General features: G+C 40.4%; 2 protein-coding genes across 8 annotated transcripts in view; one reads left to right on the top strand and one right to left on the bottom strand.

Moving 5' to 3' along the window:
• The window catches only part of tube1 (tubulin, epsilon 1), a 35,127-nt gene extending 33,974 nt beyond the window's left edge, over positions 1-1,153 (top strand). For all 6 annotated transcript variants that reach the window (XM_047388272.1, XM_047388269.1, XM_047388271.1 and 3 more), the window contains one exon: positions 881-1,153. In XM_047388272.1, the coding sequence (XP_047244228.1) occupies positions 881-1,039 (159 nt within the window). In that variant the 3' untranslated portion in view covers positions 1,040-1,153. The remainder of the gene's footprint in view (positions 1-880) is intronic.
• Positions 1,154-2,032: 879 nt separating this feature from the next.
• Positions 2,033-18,306, bottom strand: ccn6 (cellular communication network factor 6). 2 transcript variants are annotated; one of them, XM_047388274.1, is made up of 5 exons: positions 18,171-18,306; positions 15,131-15,389; positions 10,779-11,015; positions 8,988-9,181; positions 2,033-3,372 (listed from the first exon to the last, which is right to left on the bottom strand). In XM_047388274.1, exons 1-5 carry the CDS (start codon positions 18,216-18,218, stop codon positions 3,091-3,093), a joined length of 1,020 nt encoding a protein of 339 aa, XP_047244230.1. In that variant the 5' UTR covers positions 18,219-18,306; the 3' UTR covers positions 2,033-3,090. The 2 variants fall into 2 exon arrangements, with proteins under 2 accessions (XP_047244230.1, XP_047244232.1); XM_047388276.1 differs by having other exon boundaries at positions 8,988-9,160.
• Positions 18,307-19,385: the final 1,079 nt, after the last annotated feature.

Genomic DNA, 19,385 nt, shown 5'->3' with positions numbered 1-19,385 from the left:
TCATTTACTAGTTTCTCTTTGCCAGCATGAACAAATACATTTTATAGCACTCATTAGAATGACTGCCCACATTTAGAAGCTCCTGGAGGAAGCTTTTCTGATCAGGCAGGATAAAGATTGATCTATTTGGTCTCAATGACAAGATCAGCCTTGGAAGACTCAAAGTGAGGCGTTCAAACCCACAAACACTTGACAAAAGCAGAGAGGGCTGGAGCTCAATGCTCAGTTTTCAGCTGTACTGTGCAACCTTGCTGTCTTCATCAGAGTCACCTGATGACTGATGAAGACACAGATGTTGTCATGGTGAGTCTGCATGAAGTTTGTACAGTAAAGCTGATAACTGATCAGTGAGCTCCAGACCTTTCTGCTTTTACAAGTTTGACCTCTGTCAAGCATGTTACTGGTAGTACAATGTTTCTGTTTCACTGCCAGTGCTACTGGTGTGCTCCACAGGGTGGATGTGATAATGGAGGAGGAGGACAACCACCAAATGCTTCACCCCAAACCTACACCTAACAGTTGAAACGTGATCCCAAAGTTAAATGAAGATTGTTTTTGTCACATTTAAAGCAGGCTAACAGCAAACTTGAGGAATGATCTTTCCAAAGCTCCAAACTCAGCTCTACTTAAAATCTTACTGTCTTATACAAATGGTACTTTGGGCTCTCAAACTCTTGACTTTCTAATGTTTGTTGGTATCTTTAACATTTAAGAGCAGGTTCAGTTTTCTGTACAACATCTTAATCAAATGTACAATTCTTAGAACCTGCTTTTTGGCAATATTCTGACTTTTCTCTAACCACACTCCACTGTTCACCTGTGTTCTGAAAACAAACAATACCTCAGATTAGCTTACATATATATTTTTCTGTCTCTCTAGGCTCACTTACACCACTACCTTCATGTAGATGGGATGGAGCAGAGCATCTTCTCTGAGGCTTTGTCCTCACTCGATGCACTGATTGATGAGTATCATCAACTGGATGCTACAAAAGCCAGAATCACACCTGACGCACCCAGACTCTCCATCGCTAGATGAACATCCACTCAGACTTTTCAGAAAAAAACTATCTCACTATCAAACTCAACCTTTGTAAATTTGACATATTATTTAATTTATAACGTGAATAAAAAGTTCTTTTTGTATAAATAAGCAAGGATTCAGTGTTAGAAGATTGAGTCTGACTCAGTTGCTTTTATGTTGCCTTTTAAGGTTCTGTGGCTATCTCAAGCTAATTTGAATGGGTCAACACCTGGAGCCAGATGCATAAAGGTTCTGCAAAGAAGCGTGCATGCATCTTCTGCTACACATATGGTATATGTATCTGAAGACTCTCCATCAGCTATGTGAGGAAATAGCTCTGCTGTAAAGCCTTGATGCTGTCCGCGTCTGAACTGATCATACTTTGTTCCTTTTAACATTTTGGTGTTGTTTGTGATTCCAAAAATTTAACAAAGCTAATAGTTCAGTTCTTTATAGTTCAGAGCTATATTACAATGCTTTAGTACTAGTTACTTCATGTTCTGGTATCAGGTTTTCATGACAGAAAGTCTGTTGGTCGATCCCCAACCCCCCTTTATGGTGAGTACCTGACTTCATGGTGTTAAAGCATCACATCTGCCGTAGACACATTTCTGCCTGTTCGTGGATGGACTGTGAAGGCACAAGGGTATGAGTAAGTTTGGAAGCGGGCTCAAAGAGAGAGCTGGAGAACATATGCTCCACCCAGCCTGGGAGCAGCCACCCAAGAGTCCACAGATGCAGAGAAAAATCACAACACAGGGACCCCGGATCGGACAAGGAACATGACCCAACAAGCCGCCTAGACCGGGGTAGGTTGGGCCTGTTAAGCTAGGCTTTCTACTGTTTGGGTTCTGTATGCCAAATTTAAAGTGAGCATTTCTACTATAGAAATACAGCTGCCATCATTCACATATATTCAGTTACTGTTGTCAAATTCCGAAATCTTTTAACTTTTAATAAAAATGAGTTTCTAAGCGCAATAAGCTGCTTCAATAAGAGTTTTAAACATGTTCTTAAATACATTTTATTTAGACACATCAGCTGACGAAGCCTTCACTCGATGAATTTAAGGACAACCTCTGCACTGTTCCTTTGGCTGTACGTAGATACAATTGTCAGGATAGAGTGCTTGGCTCATAGCAGAAAATGAAAGGAAAGAAAATAACCTTTTTTGTTTCTAAATGTCTAAATTTCCCCTATAAAATGGCTTTACAGCAGCTGTTCAGGTCTCAATGAAACATTGTTTAATGTGACCAGAGTAAGCTGCAAGAAGTTCAAGTTCCTCAATTATTAAAGAGCCTTATGAAGATCAGATTAGATTGAAATCCTAGTGGCATTCGTGAATTTGCTTATTTGAACATTGCCTACCACCTTAATAAATCACCCAGGAGACATTTTAAATGCTTCTACTTGTCGTGGATAATCACTGCCACTTCATGTTGTTTTCCTGTTTAAAAATCAAAACTTCTCTTCAGAATGGGAGAATTTGGTTTGTTTCGTGACACAGATGTCGAGAGGTCAACTTCTCTGACTTGCAATCTAAAGATGATAAGAATCAGAACACTTTTTTTCAATCCCAAAGGGAAATGTGGGGGCTACATTCACTACGTTTACATGTACATCTGAAATATAGAAAAAGGTTAGAATATACAGAGGGATAAAGGAAAAATAAGGTCCCCCTAACAGATTCAAGTAGAAGCAGCAGTATGTTAAATAAATAAAACTGAGTTTTACTGACGACCATGCTGTTTCAACTTGATTGGTTCCAGAACAGGCAAGTAAATACAGTGAGGGGAGTAAAATAAAGGGAGTAAAAAAAGTTTAGAAATTTATGCTGGACAGCTGAAAATCAGGTTTATGACCAGTTAAGTTTTAGTCATGAAACCACAGAGTTTTAGGTGTCTCCTCCTTGGAGTTTCAGCTTCTACACCAGCATTCTGAACACACTTGTCTTAAAGACGGAGCTCACAACATTTTTCCTTCATTTGATGACTGGTTTCCACCTTTTTATAGTATACTTATTTGTTGTAGAATACCTTATGGCTCATGGTCTTTTAAACGGTTCCTTAAAGTAATCGCAGCTCAGAAAACATGTCATCTGGATCAGTACACTTCCTCTGGCACACACAGGATGTGATCCATTGCATCTTCCACTGTATGTTGGAACCTGTTTTGCAGGTAAAGTTAACTTTGATCATGCTGGACTTATTGGGGACACAGCAGCGTTTATCAGTACAAACACCACAGTATGTGGGTTTAAACTTCTTGGTGCTGGTGCAGCCCGAGAGCCTCAGTTTCTCTGCCTTCCTTGCTTGGAACTTTGATCTGCACGTCTTCCCCTGTGGCACCTAGATGAAAAACACTGGTTAGTGTCTTTATTGGTATTACAGGAGCATCTCAATAAATTACAATGTTGTTAAAATGTTTTATTTAAGTAATTCAGTTGAAAAAGAGAAACTATGAGTTTATTATAGAAATTGTATGCTGGTTATACACAACCATGGGGAAGTCTTGACTGTTTTTCAGCAGTCATTTACCTATACAAGGAGGGTAAGCCATAAAGATTAATTGCTAAACAAGCGCAGACTGTGTCCAAGCATTAAAATGGAAAGTTGAGCTGAAAGAAAAAGTGGGGTAGACAAAGGTTGCTAAAGCAACATTGATAACCACAGCCTCTAGCAGATGTTGAGGCAAAGCCCACTCAGGAGCTTGTGGGAGATTCATAAGGAGAGGACTGCTAGTCAGAATCTCAACAGCCACCACACACAGACATATCAAGGACATGGGCTGCAGCTGACCTATTCCTTGTGTTATGCTGCTCCTCAACCAGATTCAACAGAAGCACCTTAGCTGCCCTGTGGCTCACTGGTCCAAAGTCGTGTAAAGTGAAAGTAAATGTACCTTTTGTTCAATGTGAAGTTTTCATAGTTGGCAATGAATTACGGAGATGTCATCTGCTGGTGTTGGTACATAAAATCCGCACAGGTGTCTACTAGGAAATTTTAGGACACTAATTGCTTCTTTCTTCTGAGAGGCTTTACGAGGCTTTGGCTTTTATTTTCCAGCAGGACTTGGCCCCTGCCCACACTGCCAAAGGTACCAGTACCTGCTTAAGGCACCATGGTATCACTGTACTTTGTTGACCAGTAAACTGGCCTGACCTGAACCTCATAGAGAATCCATGTCCTGTTGTGAAGAGGAAGACAAGGGAGTCAACAGAACCAATAATGTAGATCAGCTGAAGTTCTGTGTGTTCTGTGCGCTCCCCAAACACCTTAGTAGGTTTACAGGCTGGTGGCCTCCATGCCACGCTACATTGATGCAGTAGTTCATGCAAAAGGAGCCCTGAACAAATATGGAGTGCATATACTATACAGTGCATGGACATTCTTTTCTATAGGTCCACATTTCTGACATAAAAATATGTTTTTTTATTGTTTTAATGAAAAATGCTAATTTTGTGAGAAGATTAACAGATGTAAATATTCAAAATACAGGGGTTGGACAATGAAACTGAAACACCTGGTTTTAGACCACAATAATTTATTAGTATGGTGTAGGGCCTCCTTTTGCGGCCAATACAGCATCAATTTGTCTTGGGAATGACATATACAAGTCCTGCACAGTGGTCAGAGGGATTTTAAGCTATTCTTCTTGCAGGATAGTGGCCAGGTCACTACGTGATACTGGTGGAGGAAAACGTTTCCAGACTCGCTCCTCCAAAACACCCCAAAGTGGCTCAATAATATTTAGATCTGGTGACTGTGCAGGCCATGGGAGATGTTCAACTTCACTTTCATGTTCATCAAACCAATCTTTCACCAGTCTTGCTGTGTGTATTGGTGCATTGTCATCCTGATACACGGCACCGCCTTCAGGATACAATATTTGAACCATTGGATGCACATGGTTCTCAAGAATGGTTCGGTAGTCCTTGGCAGTGACGCGCCCATCTAGCACAAGTATTGGGCCAAGGGAATGCCATGATATGGCAGCCCAAACCATCACTGATACACCCCCATGCTTCACTCTGACCATGCAACAGTCTGGGTGGTACGCTTCTTTGGGGCTTCTCCACACCGTAACTCTCCCGGATGTGGGGAAAACGGTAAAGGTGGACTCATCAGAGAACAATACATGTTTCACATTGTCCACAGCCCAAGATTTGTGCTCCTTGCACCATTGAAACCGACGTTTGGCATTGGCATGAGTGACCAAAGGTATGGCTATTATTGGTGCATTGTCATCCTGATACACGGCACCGCTGGGCAGCTGTGGTTTTATGTTTTTTGGATACAATCCGGGTTAGCACCCGAACATCCCTTTCAGACAGCTTCCTCTTGCGTCCACAGTTAATCCTGTTGGATGTGGTTCGTCCTTCTTGGTGGTATGCTGACATTGTCCTGGATACCGTGGCTCTTGATACCTCACAAAGACTTGCTGTCTTGGTCACAGATGCGCCAGCAAGACGTGCACCAACAATTTGTCCTCTTTTGAACTCTGGTATGTCACCCACAATGTTGTGTGCATTTCAATATTTTCAGCAAAACTGTGCTCTTACCCTGCTAATTGAACCTTCACACTCTGCTCTTACTGGTGCAATGTGCAATCAATGAAGACTGGCTACCAGGCTGGTCCAATTTAGCCATGAAACCTCCCACACTAAAATGACAGGTGTTTCAATTTCAATGTCCAACCCCTGTACTTAGTGCCTGGTGACCTTTACTCACTGTTTCACTGACAGTTGGATGTTCCAGTAACTACCTGGTAACACAATCCCTCCACTGGTGATGCCACCATTCATCTTATCTAGTGTTCATGCTGAATGTGCCAGCATGTTGAAATCTGAATGATTTGGATTTAATTTTTGGACCTTATCTTGATGTTTAAATTTTCTCAGTCAGCGAACTAGAGCAATGGATGAAAACCCATGTTGGCATTTTCATTAGCTTGACTTTCTCTCTGAGGTCTACATAATCAAACTGAGTTCCAGAGAGTTCCCAGCAGAGACCCTGTCTCTACGACGCCGAGTGGAGCAGTTTTCCCGGTCTGATGGAAGGACAACGGGACTGCATCATGGTGGCTACAGCAGTAACGTGCGGTTTGGCCAGCCCGACAGAGTGAGCCACCCCTCCCCACAGCTACGGAGGTTAGCAAGTTAACCTTTTGTTCACTGTGGATGCTTTCTTCAACTCCGTCGCCTCGGACAACGTTTCCTCAGCACGGTTCACGTAAGATGTTGTGTTTTGGGCAGAGAGAAGTAGTTTAGAATGAAATAATCTAAACATTTTTTGTTTAATGAAGTTTGGTTTTGTTTGTGTTGAAACTCAGCCATCTTAGTGCTAGCAGATTATCTGCTCAGCACACGTGCTCAGTTTACAGGTCCTTCTCAAAATATTAGCATATTGTGATAAAATTCATTATTTTCCATAATGTCATGATGAAAATTTAACATTCATATATTTTAGATTCATTGCACACTAACTGAAATATTTCAGGTCTTTTATTGTCTTAATACGGATGATTTTGGCATACAGCTCATGAAAACCCAAAATTCCTATCTCACAAATTAGCATATTTCATCCGACCAATAAAATTAGCATATCATTAAAAGGGTACTCTAAACGAGCTATGAACCTAATCATCTGAATCAACGAGTTAACTCTAAACACCTGCAAAAGATTCCTGAGGCCTTTAAAACTCCCAGCCTGGTTCATCACTCAAAACTCCAATCATGGGTAAGACTGCTGACCTGACTGCTGTCCAGAAGGCCACTATTGACACCCTCAAGCAAGAGGGTAAGACACAGAAAGAAATTTCTGAACGAATAGGCTGTTCCCAGAGTGCTGTATCAAGGCACCTCAGTGGGAAGTCTGTGGGAAGGAAAAAGTGTGTCAGAAAACTGCTGCACAACGAGAAGAGGTGACCGGACCCTGAGGAAGATTGTGGAGAAGGGCCGATTCCGGACCTTGGGGGACCTGCGGAAGCAGTGGACTGAGTCTGGAGTAGAAACATCCAGAGCCACCGTGCACAGGCATGTGCAGGAAATGGGCTACAGGTGCCGCATTCCCCTGACCTGGGCTACAGAGAAGCAGCACTGGACTGTTGCTCAGTGGTCCAAAGTACTTTTTTTGGATGAAAGCAAATTCTGCATGTCATTCGGAAATCAAGGTGCCAGAGTCTGGAGGAAGACTGGGGAGAAGGAAATGCCAAAATGCCAGAAGTCCAGTGTCAAGTACCCACAGTCAGTGATGGTCTGGGGTGCCGTGTCAGCTGCTGGTGTTGGTCCACTGTGTTTTATCAAGGGCAGGGTCAATGCAGCTAGCTATCAGGAGATTTTGGAGCACTTCATGCTTCCATCTGCTGAAAAGCTATATGGAGATGAAGATTTCATTTTTCAGCACGACCTGGCACCTGCTCACAGTGCCAAAACCCCTGGTAAATGGTTTACTGACCATGGTATCACTGTGCTCAATTGGCCTGCCAACTCTCCTGACCTGAACCCCATAGAGAATCTGTGGGATATTGTGAAGAGAACGTTGAGAGACTCAAGACCCAACACTCTGGATGAGCTAAAGGCCGCTATCGAAGCATCCTGGGCCTCCATAAGACCTCAGCAGTGCCACAGGCTGATTGCCTCCATGCCACGCCGCATTGAAGCAGTCATTTCTGCCAAAGGATTCCCGACCAAGTATTGAGTGCATAACTGTACATGATTATTTGAAGGTTGACGGTTTTTGTATTAAAAACACTTTTCTTTTATTGGTCGGATGAAATATGCTAATTTTGTGAGATAGGAATTTTGGGTTTTCATGAGCTGTATGCCACAATCATCCGTATTAAGACAATAAAAGACCTGAAATATTTCAGTTAGTGTGCAATGAATCTAAAATATATGAATGTTAAATTTTCATCATGACATTATGGAAAATAATGAACTTTATTACAATATGCAAATTTTTTGAGAAGGACCTGTATGTGTTTGATACTGATGATAAGCTATCAGCTTCTTTTGTTAGCTTTAACTGCTAACAGCTAAGAACACGTGCTTGCCTGCTAAAGTTCATTTACCTAAAAAGGTTGTTAGTTTTCAATCTAGTAAAATAATATTTCCCTAAATATTATTTTACTAAACTTGAAAACTAAGTAAACACCATTAAGCCCTATTTCTCCAGAAAGATTTGGTTCTTATTCAAAATAATATTTCTTTAAATATTATTTTAATAAAGGCAGCTAATGAAACACTGTTGAGAATTGGTCATCCAGAAGGTTGGTTTTATTCAGCAAATAATTCTTTGAAATATTATTTTATTAAAATATTTTATCTGATCTTGCATTGTGAATGGTTGTCTAAAGGTTATGCTTATTATTTCCTAAGTTGGTTCCAAGACTAACTTCACTTCATTTCCAGATTCTTCAAGATAATCCTTGGTTCTCAAACACAAACATTGCATGGTGATGTTGCATCAATCTTTTGGTCATGATTCTCAATCATCTTTGATCAACTTGTTTATATTGTACATAACCCATTAGTCTTCGTTATTCTTTAATTCTGCTTGGTAGTTTAGTTGGATTGTTTTAGCATAGTAAAGAGTTTGTTGATTAAAATATGTTTGACTTTGAGTTTACTTATGTTTGTTAATAAATTCTTGTATTTTAAGAAATTGTGTGAATTGTGTGTTCGGAGTTTTGCTGTTCAATAATGTCATCCCTTTCAATTTTGTCCTAATACCACCCCCTTATTGGGCTGGTATTCACCCGTAACAGACCGAAGTATTATTTAATAAAATATTTAAGTATTCATATTAAAATATTCATAATTACAATAACTGTAATTAATCTATACAATATGTGCTTCACTTTTTTAGCTGAATTACTGAAATAAACTTCTCAATGATATAATATGCTGAGATGCACCGATGTTTTAATTAAAAACATACTTTAATTGAGATGCAGTCATCACCTTGACACTCCTCAGCATGTTTTTGTCGCATGGTCGCAGCAGGCATAGGCGCCGATCTTTTCTCATCTCACATTTGCTGTTGTCATTGTTGACGCGTACGGAGATGCCCAGTCCGCAGGTCTTGGAGCAGGGGCTCCAGGGGGTTGTCTGGACCAGACAGTTCTTCTTCCAAGCTAAAGGAGGATCCCTGTAAGCTTTCAGTGTTATAGTTAAAGGGTGCTGTGTCAACAACACCGTACAGGGAGCGCTGGCCTGATCAGAATAACGAGGAAAATTGCAACGTCCAGTTGTCACTTTTTACAATGAATGATAGTCATGTGAAAACATTAGAACACCCCACGATAGCCAGGTTGGTTTGTAGAATATTTCGACATATGGACACTTACCAACTTTTGACAACAGTTTGAGAAATGTATTTACTATAAATAAAGAAAAATGATTTGGAAACCCACACATTTACTCCCATGTGAAATGGCAAAAATCATACAGAGGCATGTCACATTTTGTCCCCATGGTTGGAACATCCATACTCAGCATTTTGAGGGACACTTGTCTATTTGAAGCTCAGACATTTAGTTAGGTATTCTCCTGACTGTTGAAATGAGAATGATGACCATGATCAAATACGATTGTAGCAGCTACAGTAATGAGCCTGACAAGGGATTTTAATAGGTTGAAAATAATTTTAAATCAGCTTTTCTACTTTAAAAAATACTCTACAAGTGGAGGATAATTAAACGTACAACATACATAGGTCTGACCGTCCAAACATGTTTATCTTGAAAGCAGATTGCGAGATGCTACAAGAGGTAGGAAATACAGCAGGCTACTGTTATAAAAGTTTGGACAATCAGAGACTTTAACTTTCATCAGAGATATGCAGGGAGGAAACCTTTGCTCCATAATAAAACTTGAAAGTCAGGCTGACATTTGCCAGAGAGAACGTAAACAGAGATCAGGACCTCTGGAGAAATTGATTCTGATTCTGGTCATGTTCGTTGGACAGATGAGTTTAAAATGTAATTATTTGGACACCAGAACAATGCATGTTTGGCATAAATTAAAGCTGAAGCAGAACTGGACCCTGCAAGATAACAGTGACCCACAAGATACCAGCAAATCCACCAGGGACTGATTTAGAATTAAAAAGTCAGAGCCGAATCTTTATCTTGATTAGATGCTGTGGGCTGACCTGAAAGAGGCTGAACATGCAAGAAGCCCCTGAAACATCTCACATCTGAAAGAGAGGAGTGGGTCAAACCTTCCTCAGAGCGATCTCAGAGATGGTAGATGGTTACAAGAAGCATCTCAAAGGAGATAACACTAGCTATCATAGAGTAGGGTGTCCTAACATATTCCAAAGCTTGAAAACACATTTTTATTGATATCTTCTGGTGTTATGCCGTAGATGCAAATACTTCAGTTTCTTTTCCAGAGATAGAGAAAAGATTCATTATTTATGTACACATTTCTTCTGAAAGGTCTGAATATTTCATTGGGTGTTCTAATTTTTTCAAATGGCTGCATCTAAACAGTCCAACATGCTCCACAGAACCATTAGTTTTTTGCTTAAAGTGTTTGTCATGGTAGCACTTAAGATGGCTGTTTAAAAGCCTCTTAAATGAACTTTTGCAGTAACTAAATGCAAACTTTCTCATGCTTTACTATGACAGACTTTACATTTCAACCCTGATTCATTCCTCTATGTTAAATGATCCTGCTGAAATGATCTTCTATCCAGCATGGACCCTTCCAGGCCAGTGGGGCCAAAGTTTTACTCTGAACACGCACCTGTCATATATGTAGTCTCCTGTTGGTGTTTGCTGGGGTTTTGACCATTGCGAATGCCAGCTGGCCTGTTACTCATCAGTGGAGCGGGGCCTAACAGACCAGCAGGCTTCTGGATGAAAGCAGGCGTACAGCCGATGGCTCCAGCAATGCATGTACACTTATAGAGGGGGCTGGGCTGAAACGTTTCTCCGTTCTCATAGTGGACCCCATTCAGGTCACAGCCAACCGCCATCATGTCTGTGGGAGAGAGGGGAAATGCATCAGTACTCGCCATGTGGTTTTCCTTTGAGGTCAATGTGAATCGTACCATTTTTCTTATGATAAATACGCTCTTTTTAAAATATGTAATGAGGTTTTCCACACTAATTTTCACCAGTATACAACTGATAACTGTGGCATTAGGCTCAGCTTTATCATTTAGATATGAAAATATACACAGCCCCTTTAAAGTTAGGTTATCCTCTTATATTTCTAATGTTTATGTTTTCAGACAAATTATTTAGATCTTAAAATGTTAGAATATGCAACCTCAAAGGAGCATCAACACACAAACTATTACACTGTTTCATTTGGCAAATCTAAGCGAAAATGCAGAAGTGGTGAAAGAAACAATAATCTGGTCTTACTGCTCCGACAGGGATTTGAAGGGAATATAGCAGCAGGAGCTGCTGAATAGATGCATAAATGATCATCAGCAAATGTGAGCACCTCTATAAAACAGAAACTGTTGATAGATTAAAGGTTCTGAAGAAATACATCAACAATGTTCCTAAAAAACATTTGTTATTGCCCCGGTGTTATGAGGCCATTTGCCACAATATACAGCTCCAGTTTTCAGATGGAAAACTTCAGTGCCCTAACATCTTTGTGAGAAGTGAATCCCCAAAAAGACATTTCCAAAGACCTAACAGGTCCGTGTCTTACTCTACGGGTCAGAGTTAGCATGATAACATGGGTTTATGGTTAGCAATGTTGCAGTCAAACAAATTACAAAACCTCTGGAACATGGTTCTTTGAGCAGATGAGATCAAAGTTGAGATTTTTACCTATAATACAATAAACTAAACCCTCATGGTTGGTGAAAAACTGATGATTTGGTCATGTTTTGTAACCAAGCACTTAAAGCACGGTAATAATTGGCCATAAATGTATTAATCTGACTTCTGTGAAAAACAGTTTACCTGACAACTAAAGTTTAACAGACATCGGCCCAGGCAACATGGTCCCAAATACAGCAGCAGCCCTCAAACAAAGAGCTGAAAGAAACAATATAGCTAATTTAACATATGATAAGAACCTGATGTTGGAATATGTGAACCTTAGAGTTAAAAGTTACATCTCATTATTGTACTTGACTTATTTTGGTTATTCTTGATGTACATCCTGGTACCTGTAGGCATGGTGGTTAGAATTTCTGTTTCAGACCCAAATGTGAAGTCTCATTGAAATATGACTGACGTGGCAGGTTTCGGTGAGTTTATTAGTCTGGCTAAATGGTAGATGTTTATCAGATGCATGTGAATGAGCGTGACAAACATCTCTGGAATTTGTCTGATCTAAGCATGATTGTGTGCTGCGTTGACGCTCCCCACAAAGTAATATATCTAAGAAATCCCTGAAGGCTTGGATGTTGATTGTTTTCCACCAAGCTGGCTGGGAGAAGGTTCTTGTTTGGCTTTGGTTGTGCTTTGCTCCAGGCATTTATTAATAAAAAGGTTTCATAGGTTTTATCTTGACATTCACACAAAAATTATGTTGAACTTTTTATGCCTAAACATATACATATAGTGGCTTGTAAAAGTATTCATACCCCTTGAACATTTCCACATATTGTCACATCACAATCACAAACATATATATACATATTTTTTTTACTGAACTTTTATGTGAAAGACCAACACAAAGTGGTATACAATTGTAAACTGGAAAGAGAATTATACATGATTTCAAAGATTTTTTGGGAATAAAAAACTGAAAAGTTTGGTGTGAAAATGTATTCACCCCCCTTTACTCTTAGTGCAACAAATTGCCTTCAGAAGTTGCCCAAAAGATTGCTAATGACTACATAGAGTCCATCTGTGTGTAATCTAATCTCAGTACAAATACAGCTGCTGTGTGACGGCCTCAGTTTGGTTAAGAGAATATTGGGGAGCAAACAGCATCATGAAGTCCAAGGAACACAGCAGACAGGTCAGGGATGAAGTTGTGGAGAAGTTTAAAGGAGACTTTGGCTATAAAAAGATTTCCCAAGCTTTGAACATCTCACAGAGAACTGTTCAATCCATCATCCGGAAATGGAAAGAATATGGCCCAACTGTAAACCTACCAAGACAAGGCCGTCCACCTAAACTTACAGGCCACACAAGGAGAGCACTGATCAGAGATGCAGCCAAGAGACCCATGGTGAGTCTGGATGAACTGCAGAGATCCACAGCTCAGGTGGGGGAATATGTCCACAGGACAACTATTAGTCGTGCACTGCACAAATGTGGTCTTCATGGAGTGGCAAGAAGAAAGCCCTTGTTAAAAGAAAACCATAAGATGTCCCGTTTGCACTTTGCCAGAAATCATGTTGGAGACACAGCAGACATGTGGAAGAAGGTGCTTTGGTCAGACGAGACCAAAATTGAACTTTCTGGCCAACATGCAAAACATTATGTGTGGCTGAGAACTAACACTGTACATAACTCTGAACACACCATCCCCACTGTCAAATATGGTGGTGGCAGCATCATGTTCTCTTCAGCAAGGACAGGGAAGGTGGTTGGAGTTGATGGAAAGATGGATGGAGACAAATACAGGGCAATATTGGAAGAAAACCTGTTGGAGTCTGCAAAAGACTTGAGACTGGGGTGGAAGTTCACCTTCCAGCAGGACAACGACCCTAAACATGAACCCAGGACTACAATGGAATGGTTTAAAACAAAACATATTCATGTGTTAGAATGGCCTAGTCAAAGTCCAGACCTAAACCCAATAGAGAATCTGTGACAAGATCTGAAAACTGCGGTTCACAAACACTCTCCATCTAATCTGACTGAGTTTGAGCTGCTTAGCAAATAAGAATGGGCAAAAATTTCAGTCACTAGACGTACAAAGCTGGTAGAGACATACCCTAAAAGACTTGCACCTGTAACTGCTGAAAAAGGTGGTTTCACAAAGTATTGACTCAGGGGGCTGAATACTTTTGCACACCGCACTTAAAAAAAATTTATTTGTAAAAAAAAAAAAAAGAAATGTTGGTTTTTCACATACAATTCTAATAAAATAGATTTATGTTTGTGGTTGTAATGTGTGGAAACATTCAAGGGGTATGAATACTTTTACAAGCCACAGTATATACTCGTACTCTACCACTGTTAGTGACATTTTAAGTGATAGACCAACTCAAAGTAGCACATTATTCTGGAGTGGAAAAGAAATTATGCTTTACAACATTGGACATCAAAATTCATATGTACACCACACTGAATCAGTACTTTGTGAAACATTTTGTTGTTTGCCTCCACCAGCTTTGCTCATCTAGAGACACATTTTTTTGTCTAATTGTTCAAACTCAGATTAGACAGAGATGGCCTGTGAACAGCAGTTTTTTAAGTCTTTGACAGAATTTCATTTTATTAGAGCAACTTCTACCACATTTTCACTGTGTTCCCTACATGACAACTTTCTTCTTGCCACTCTTTCATGAAGGCTAGATTTGTGGTGTAAACAACTAAAAGGTGTCCTAATAAAAGATTTTGGTTTTGCTGTGGATATCTGCAGCTCCCACTGGTGTTACCATGGGCCGTTTGGCTGCTTCTCTCATTAATGCTGTCCTTGCATGGCCTGTCAGTTCAGGTGGACGTCCATGTCTTGATAGGTTTGTGGTTGTGCCATACTCTTTCCATGTTCGGATGATGGATTGAACAGAGCTCCGTGAGATCTGCAAAGCTTGGGATATCATTGTAGAACCTAACCCTGCTTTAATCTTCTCTATAGCTTTCTCCCCCACCTTTCGTGTTCCCTAGTCTGTCATTTAGTTTATTTGAAGGGGCAGCTGGTTGCACTGGATTTAATTTTTGGGTGAAAGGGGCTGAACAGAAACTTTTCAGGTCCCTATTGTTACTACCACTTAACAAATATTTTGTGTTAGTCTATCACAAGAAATCCCAATAAAATATGATGAAATTTTTGGTTGTAATGTCAGAAAATGTCAAGAAAAATAAAACTTTTAATGGGCACTGCAGCCGCCTTAAATCTAAAAAACATTGCGCTTCTCAAACTGTAAGTAAACCAGAAAAATCTTTTTAAATATACATGTGTAGAGCTTCAAGACTTTATTTTCACCAAATTAAAGAAGGGACACTTACATGCGCACACTCCAACCTCATATCTAGGCTTGTCTGCTGAGAAGTCACAATACATGCCCTTGTGTGGGTCACACACATCCCTCTCGTTGCACCGCTCTCCTATCTGCCGTGCACAGCTTTTGCAGCAGCCACAGCCGTCAAGGATGGAGCTCACTCCGGGGGCACAGTAGGGCCTCTCACCACACTTGCAAGGCCAGTGGCAGAACTGCCGTCGTTCAGCGGGCTCCTGTTGCCCGTTCGTCTGAGCATAGCTGGTGTACTGCATTAAAGGGACAAAAGATTCATTAAGAACTGGTTTTAATTTGGGTTTGTTTTTAACAGAAGACTTCTATCAGACACACACTGTGAGCCACAGCAAAGTTAAGTAGCCAGTAGAAACGGTCTGATTTGGATTACAGAAAGCTAGCTGATATCCAGTATCTTGGGCCATGTTTAGGTTCCAGACCTCACCTATGGTTTGTGATCAAAGGAGGGAGGAGCTCGGCATGGAACCACTGCTCCTCCACATCGAAAGGAGTCCTTTGAAGTGGTTTGAAGATCTGATCATGATTATTCCTGTGCACCTCCCACATTACTCTAGGACCTGGGACAGACCCAGAAGACTTTATATCCCTTCTGGCCTGGGAACACTAAAGATTGTTACCCTGGAGAGAGACGTCGACCTGTTTGCCCATGACCTGATCTTGGATAACACACAGAGAGAAGGACGGTTTGTCTATCAGGCACCATCATCTGAACTTGAGTTGATGAGGGTTGCATTTTAGGTAGGGCTGCGGAGTTTTTATGGTGCAGTTGTGCTGCGTTTAAGTTAAACTCTTTCCAGCACGATGTGGGTTGAGAAAGCATAAGTCCCCTCAAGTACCCACTGCTTCAAATGTTGGCCTGGTATGGCATCCATAAAACCAAACTTCAGTGGGATCAATTTGGACATAATTTCTGAACAATGTCAGTGGACTGGATCTGGAGTGCTAATTAAGCACTCTATGTAGATGATGGAACTAAGGCCTGAGGTGGTACCACACACTATTGTCATGGTGGGATCTCCTTCTGACTGATCTTATGCTGTAATGTCATGCAACACAGTCTTATGACCTTCGACACACATACTTTCATTTCCACGAATCTGAGTGCTTAACCTGTTTGTCAGAAAGTGTATTAAAAACACACTCAGAGCCTCTTAAGTGACACCATCATATAACAGATCATCAGTTATATCTTGCTTTATATCCATAAGCTCTAATACCACATGCCTGATACTCAGCCTGTCTGTCAGAAAACAACATCATAAAGGAAAAAAGACTACAGTAAGCACTGTACAGTGTATTAAAAGTCCCTTGCTTTTGTTTTATAAATCCACTAAAAGTTAAGATTCCAGAGCAGATAGCTACATGCCCAGGAGAGTAAGTTGGTTCCCATGTTTGCAAATCCCAGACTGAAATGTTTGAGTGACTGTTGTTCAAAACTATTAACAAGGTGCCAAGTCGCTCGATGATAAAATGCCAGGTTTAGCTATTTTACCCTTTTAAAAGTAAATGAGGATAATAATATTTTTGGAAGTGTAGATTAAACATTAAATTAGCTTATTTTGTTTCTGAAGCAAATTTATCAACTAATTTATTTGTACAGTTAAATGAATAAAACAAAAACAACTGTTTACAAAAAAAATAGAATTTTAGGACACTAATTAGCACAAAACTTCACATATGCCCTTCAACCACTACATTTAGGAGGGTGTGGGCCCTGGGCTAAAGCCAGTACTGGTACCCTAGCAACAGAAGTCCGTTTTACACATGCAAATTACAATAGACTAGTTATACATCAGCTTCAAGTTTTCTGAAATTATCTTTGTGTTTTTCTTTTCTAAAAGGTTTTGTATAGGCGCAACATAATCTGAACAAAACAATTTTATAGTAACTATGCCAGGCCTGTATGTGGCAATGTAACGCTGCTTTTGTAATACACCAAACACAAAGAAGGCAGCATTGGGCATGCACTTACAGCTTTCTGTTTGACATGCTTGGGGTTGAGGGTCAGGTTAGAGGTGGGGCTGTGACATTATAGTTTTAAAACAGCTCCATATTGGTCTTCTGGATGAAAATCAAACAATTTCAAACACCATCGCAGAGTTTTCTGTATAATATTATAAAATGTGTGTGTGTGTAAAACAGCCATTCACATGGACAAATATCTTGGGGGCCAAATCTTCCACTGCTTCTTTTAGCCCAGGCTTTTTTTTTGGCCCACCACCCTTACATCATTTGTGTGCTCCATCCTTCTCTTGCTTGTTTACTTGATAATATTGTTCTGAATGAGTACCAAGTTACGTCTCTTCCTTTCAATTTTTTGACATTTTTACAGTGAATTAAGTTCTCTAAATACTAATGCTAATTTTATTCCTAGTCCTTTTGTCAAATGTCCCCACATGTGCCATTTCCTGCCAGTTTTATGTCCTATACTAGTTGGAAACAGCATCCTAGCTCAGATATTTCCACCAATGACTAAACCTTGAAGCATCGCCCTGTCTGCGCTGAGGGTTTGTATCTGCAGTGATATAGACTGCTGCATCTCAGAGCAGCGACTTCTCAGTAGCTTTAAAACATTTACTGCTTAGCTTTGTTTTGATCCAACCGGCCGCTTGTGCTCTAGTTCTGCTGACAACTTTCCAAAGGTCACTAGGGGTTATGCCAAAAAAATCTGAAGCCAGTATGCTAACTTCAATGAATGTGTTCATTTGATGGTCTCCCGAAGCTTTTAAAACAAAATCCTTAGAAAACTGCTTTTACCTGTGTACTATTTTTAAAAATAAAGACTGAACCCAGCCCTAACTACAGTTTGTAATCAAACAATATGTCAGTAAGGTATGTATGTAGTTTTGTTCAATCATCAAGGGTTTTTTCTGCTACATGGAGCACCAAAGGATCTGTAAGTTGTATGTTATTGTTTCTTCATCAAAAATGGAAGCTGAGTCACATCTGTCAGTCACATCAGAGATCCAGTCTGTCATTGCTGTGAGAGCATAAAAGGAATATTCTCTTCTTACCTGCTGAGCAAAGATGAGCACAAGAGAGCAGCAGAGAAGTGATAGCATCTCTTCAGTGTGAAGGTTGGTGTGAGCTCCAGAAGATGACTCACAGGGAGCTGAGGGAGTCAGAAAGTGTATTTGAGGTTGGATTGACTAGGAGAGGGAGAGTGGAATGGGGTGGGGTTGGGTGGGGAGAGATTCGAGAGCTGACCTGTTGGAGAAGGGGACAAAGCACCTCTCTGTCTCTTCTGCAAACACACCTTTCCTTGCCTTGCTAATCCAGAAGGGAAATATTTGTCTTCCTAACTGCTGGGTGGCTCCAGGGCCTTCAAGTCCTACCCACTTGTTTATTCTAAGTCTGTGGACCTCACTCAGATTGATCTTGGTGCAAGTAAGAGCTAAATCTGTAATCCACGTTGCAAGGGTCTACATACACTCAAGAATATTTTACCAGAGGAAAGATGCTCATTTCCATGAGAATTTGTTTAACAAAACCAAGTTTTATGAGCAAAATTCTCCTAAATAATTTCACTCAGTGATTTCTGATTTGGTTCATTTGAGATCATATCCTCTAGTATTTACACTAAGTGGGTTCCCTCTCAAATAACTTTTATCCTTGTAAAGCCAACACTCATTTGAGTTTCCATGTTAGAGAGCAGCTTCTTTCTACAGTTAGGTTGATCTTGGTCAAACCACCAACTGCGCCAACAACAACTTCAACAACACTTGTATTAGATTTAACTTTAGACTCTTTTCAAAGAGGTTTTAAAAGTCCATTATTTATAAAGACAGCTTTCAAAAAGCAGTTTTGTTACTCTGTTTCTACATAGTGAACATCTGAGTGTCCAATACAAGAGGGGCACCACTAATAAAGACTAATAGACAACCAAAATTATTGTAAAGATCAAATTCTGACCTGGGTCTTTCCTGGGTCCGTCTAAATGGAGTTTGCCTGTTCTCCCTGTGCATGCCTGCGTTGTCTTAGAGTACTCCGGCTTCGTCCTACACTCCAAAAACACGACTGCTTAATTGGTTGATCTAAATTCCCTTTAGGTGTTGGTGTGTTCCTGCAGGGTTGTTTATGTGTTGCCCTGGTGGACTAGCGATCTGTCCAGGGTGCACCTCGCCTCTCGCCCTGTGAGTGTTGAAGATGTGACCCTGCAAATATAAGCAGGTATAGACAATGAATGGATGGTTGGATGGATGGCTAGCCAGCTCGTGTGAAAATGCCCT

This window comes from Girardinichthys multiradiatus, chromosome 15 (genome assembly GCF_021462225.1).
Source record: "Girardinichthys multiradiatus isolate DD_20200921_A chromosome 15, DD_fGirMul_XY1, whole genome shotgun sequence".
Taxonomy (NCBI): Eukaryota; Metazoa; Chordata; class Actinopteri; order Cyprinodontiformes; family Goodeidae; genus Girardinichthys; species Girardinichthys multiradiatus.
The sequence above is the reverse complement of the archived record's forward strand: the minus strand, read 5'-3'. Positions and strand labels throughout refer to the sequence as shown.

What these genes read in the sequence shown, in the direction of transcription:
- ccn6 (XM_047388274.1), bottom strand. Translation starts at nt 18,218, where the DNA reads ATGCTATCACTTCTCTGCTGCTCTCTTGTGCTCATCTTTGCTCAGCAG. An exon ending in TGCTCATCTTTGCTCAGCAG is followed by an intron (nt 15,390 to 18,170) that starts GTAAGAAGAGAA and finishes CCTTTAATGCAG; the next exon opens with TACACCAGCTATGCTCAGAC. An exon ending in ACATGCTGAGGAGTGTCAAG is followed by an intron (nt 3,373 to 8,987) that starts GTGATGACTGCA and finishes TTTTTCATCTAG; the next exon opens with GTGCCACAGGGGAAGACGTG.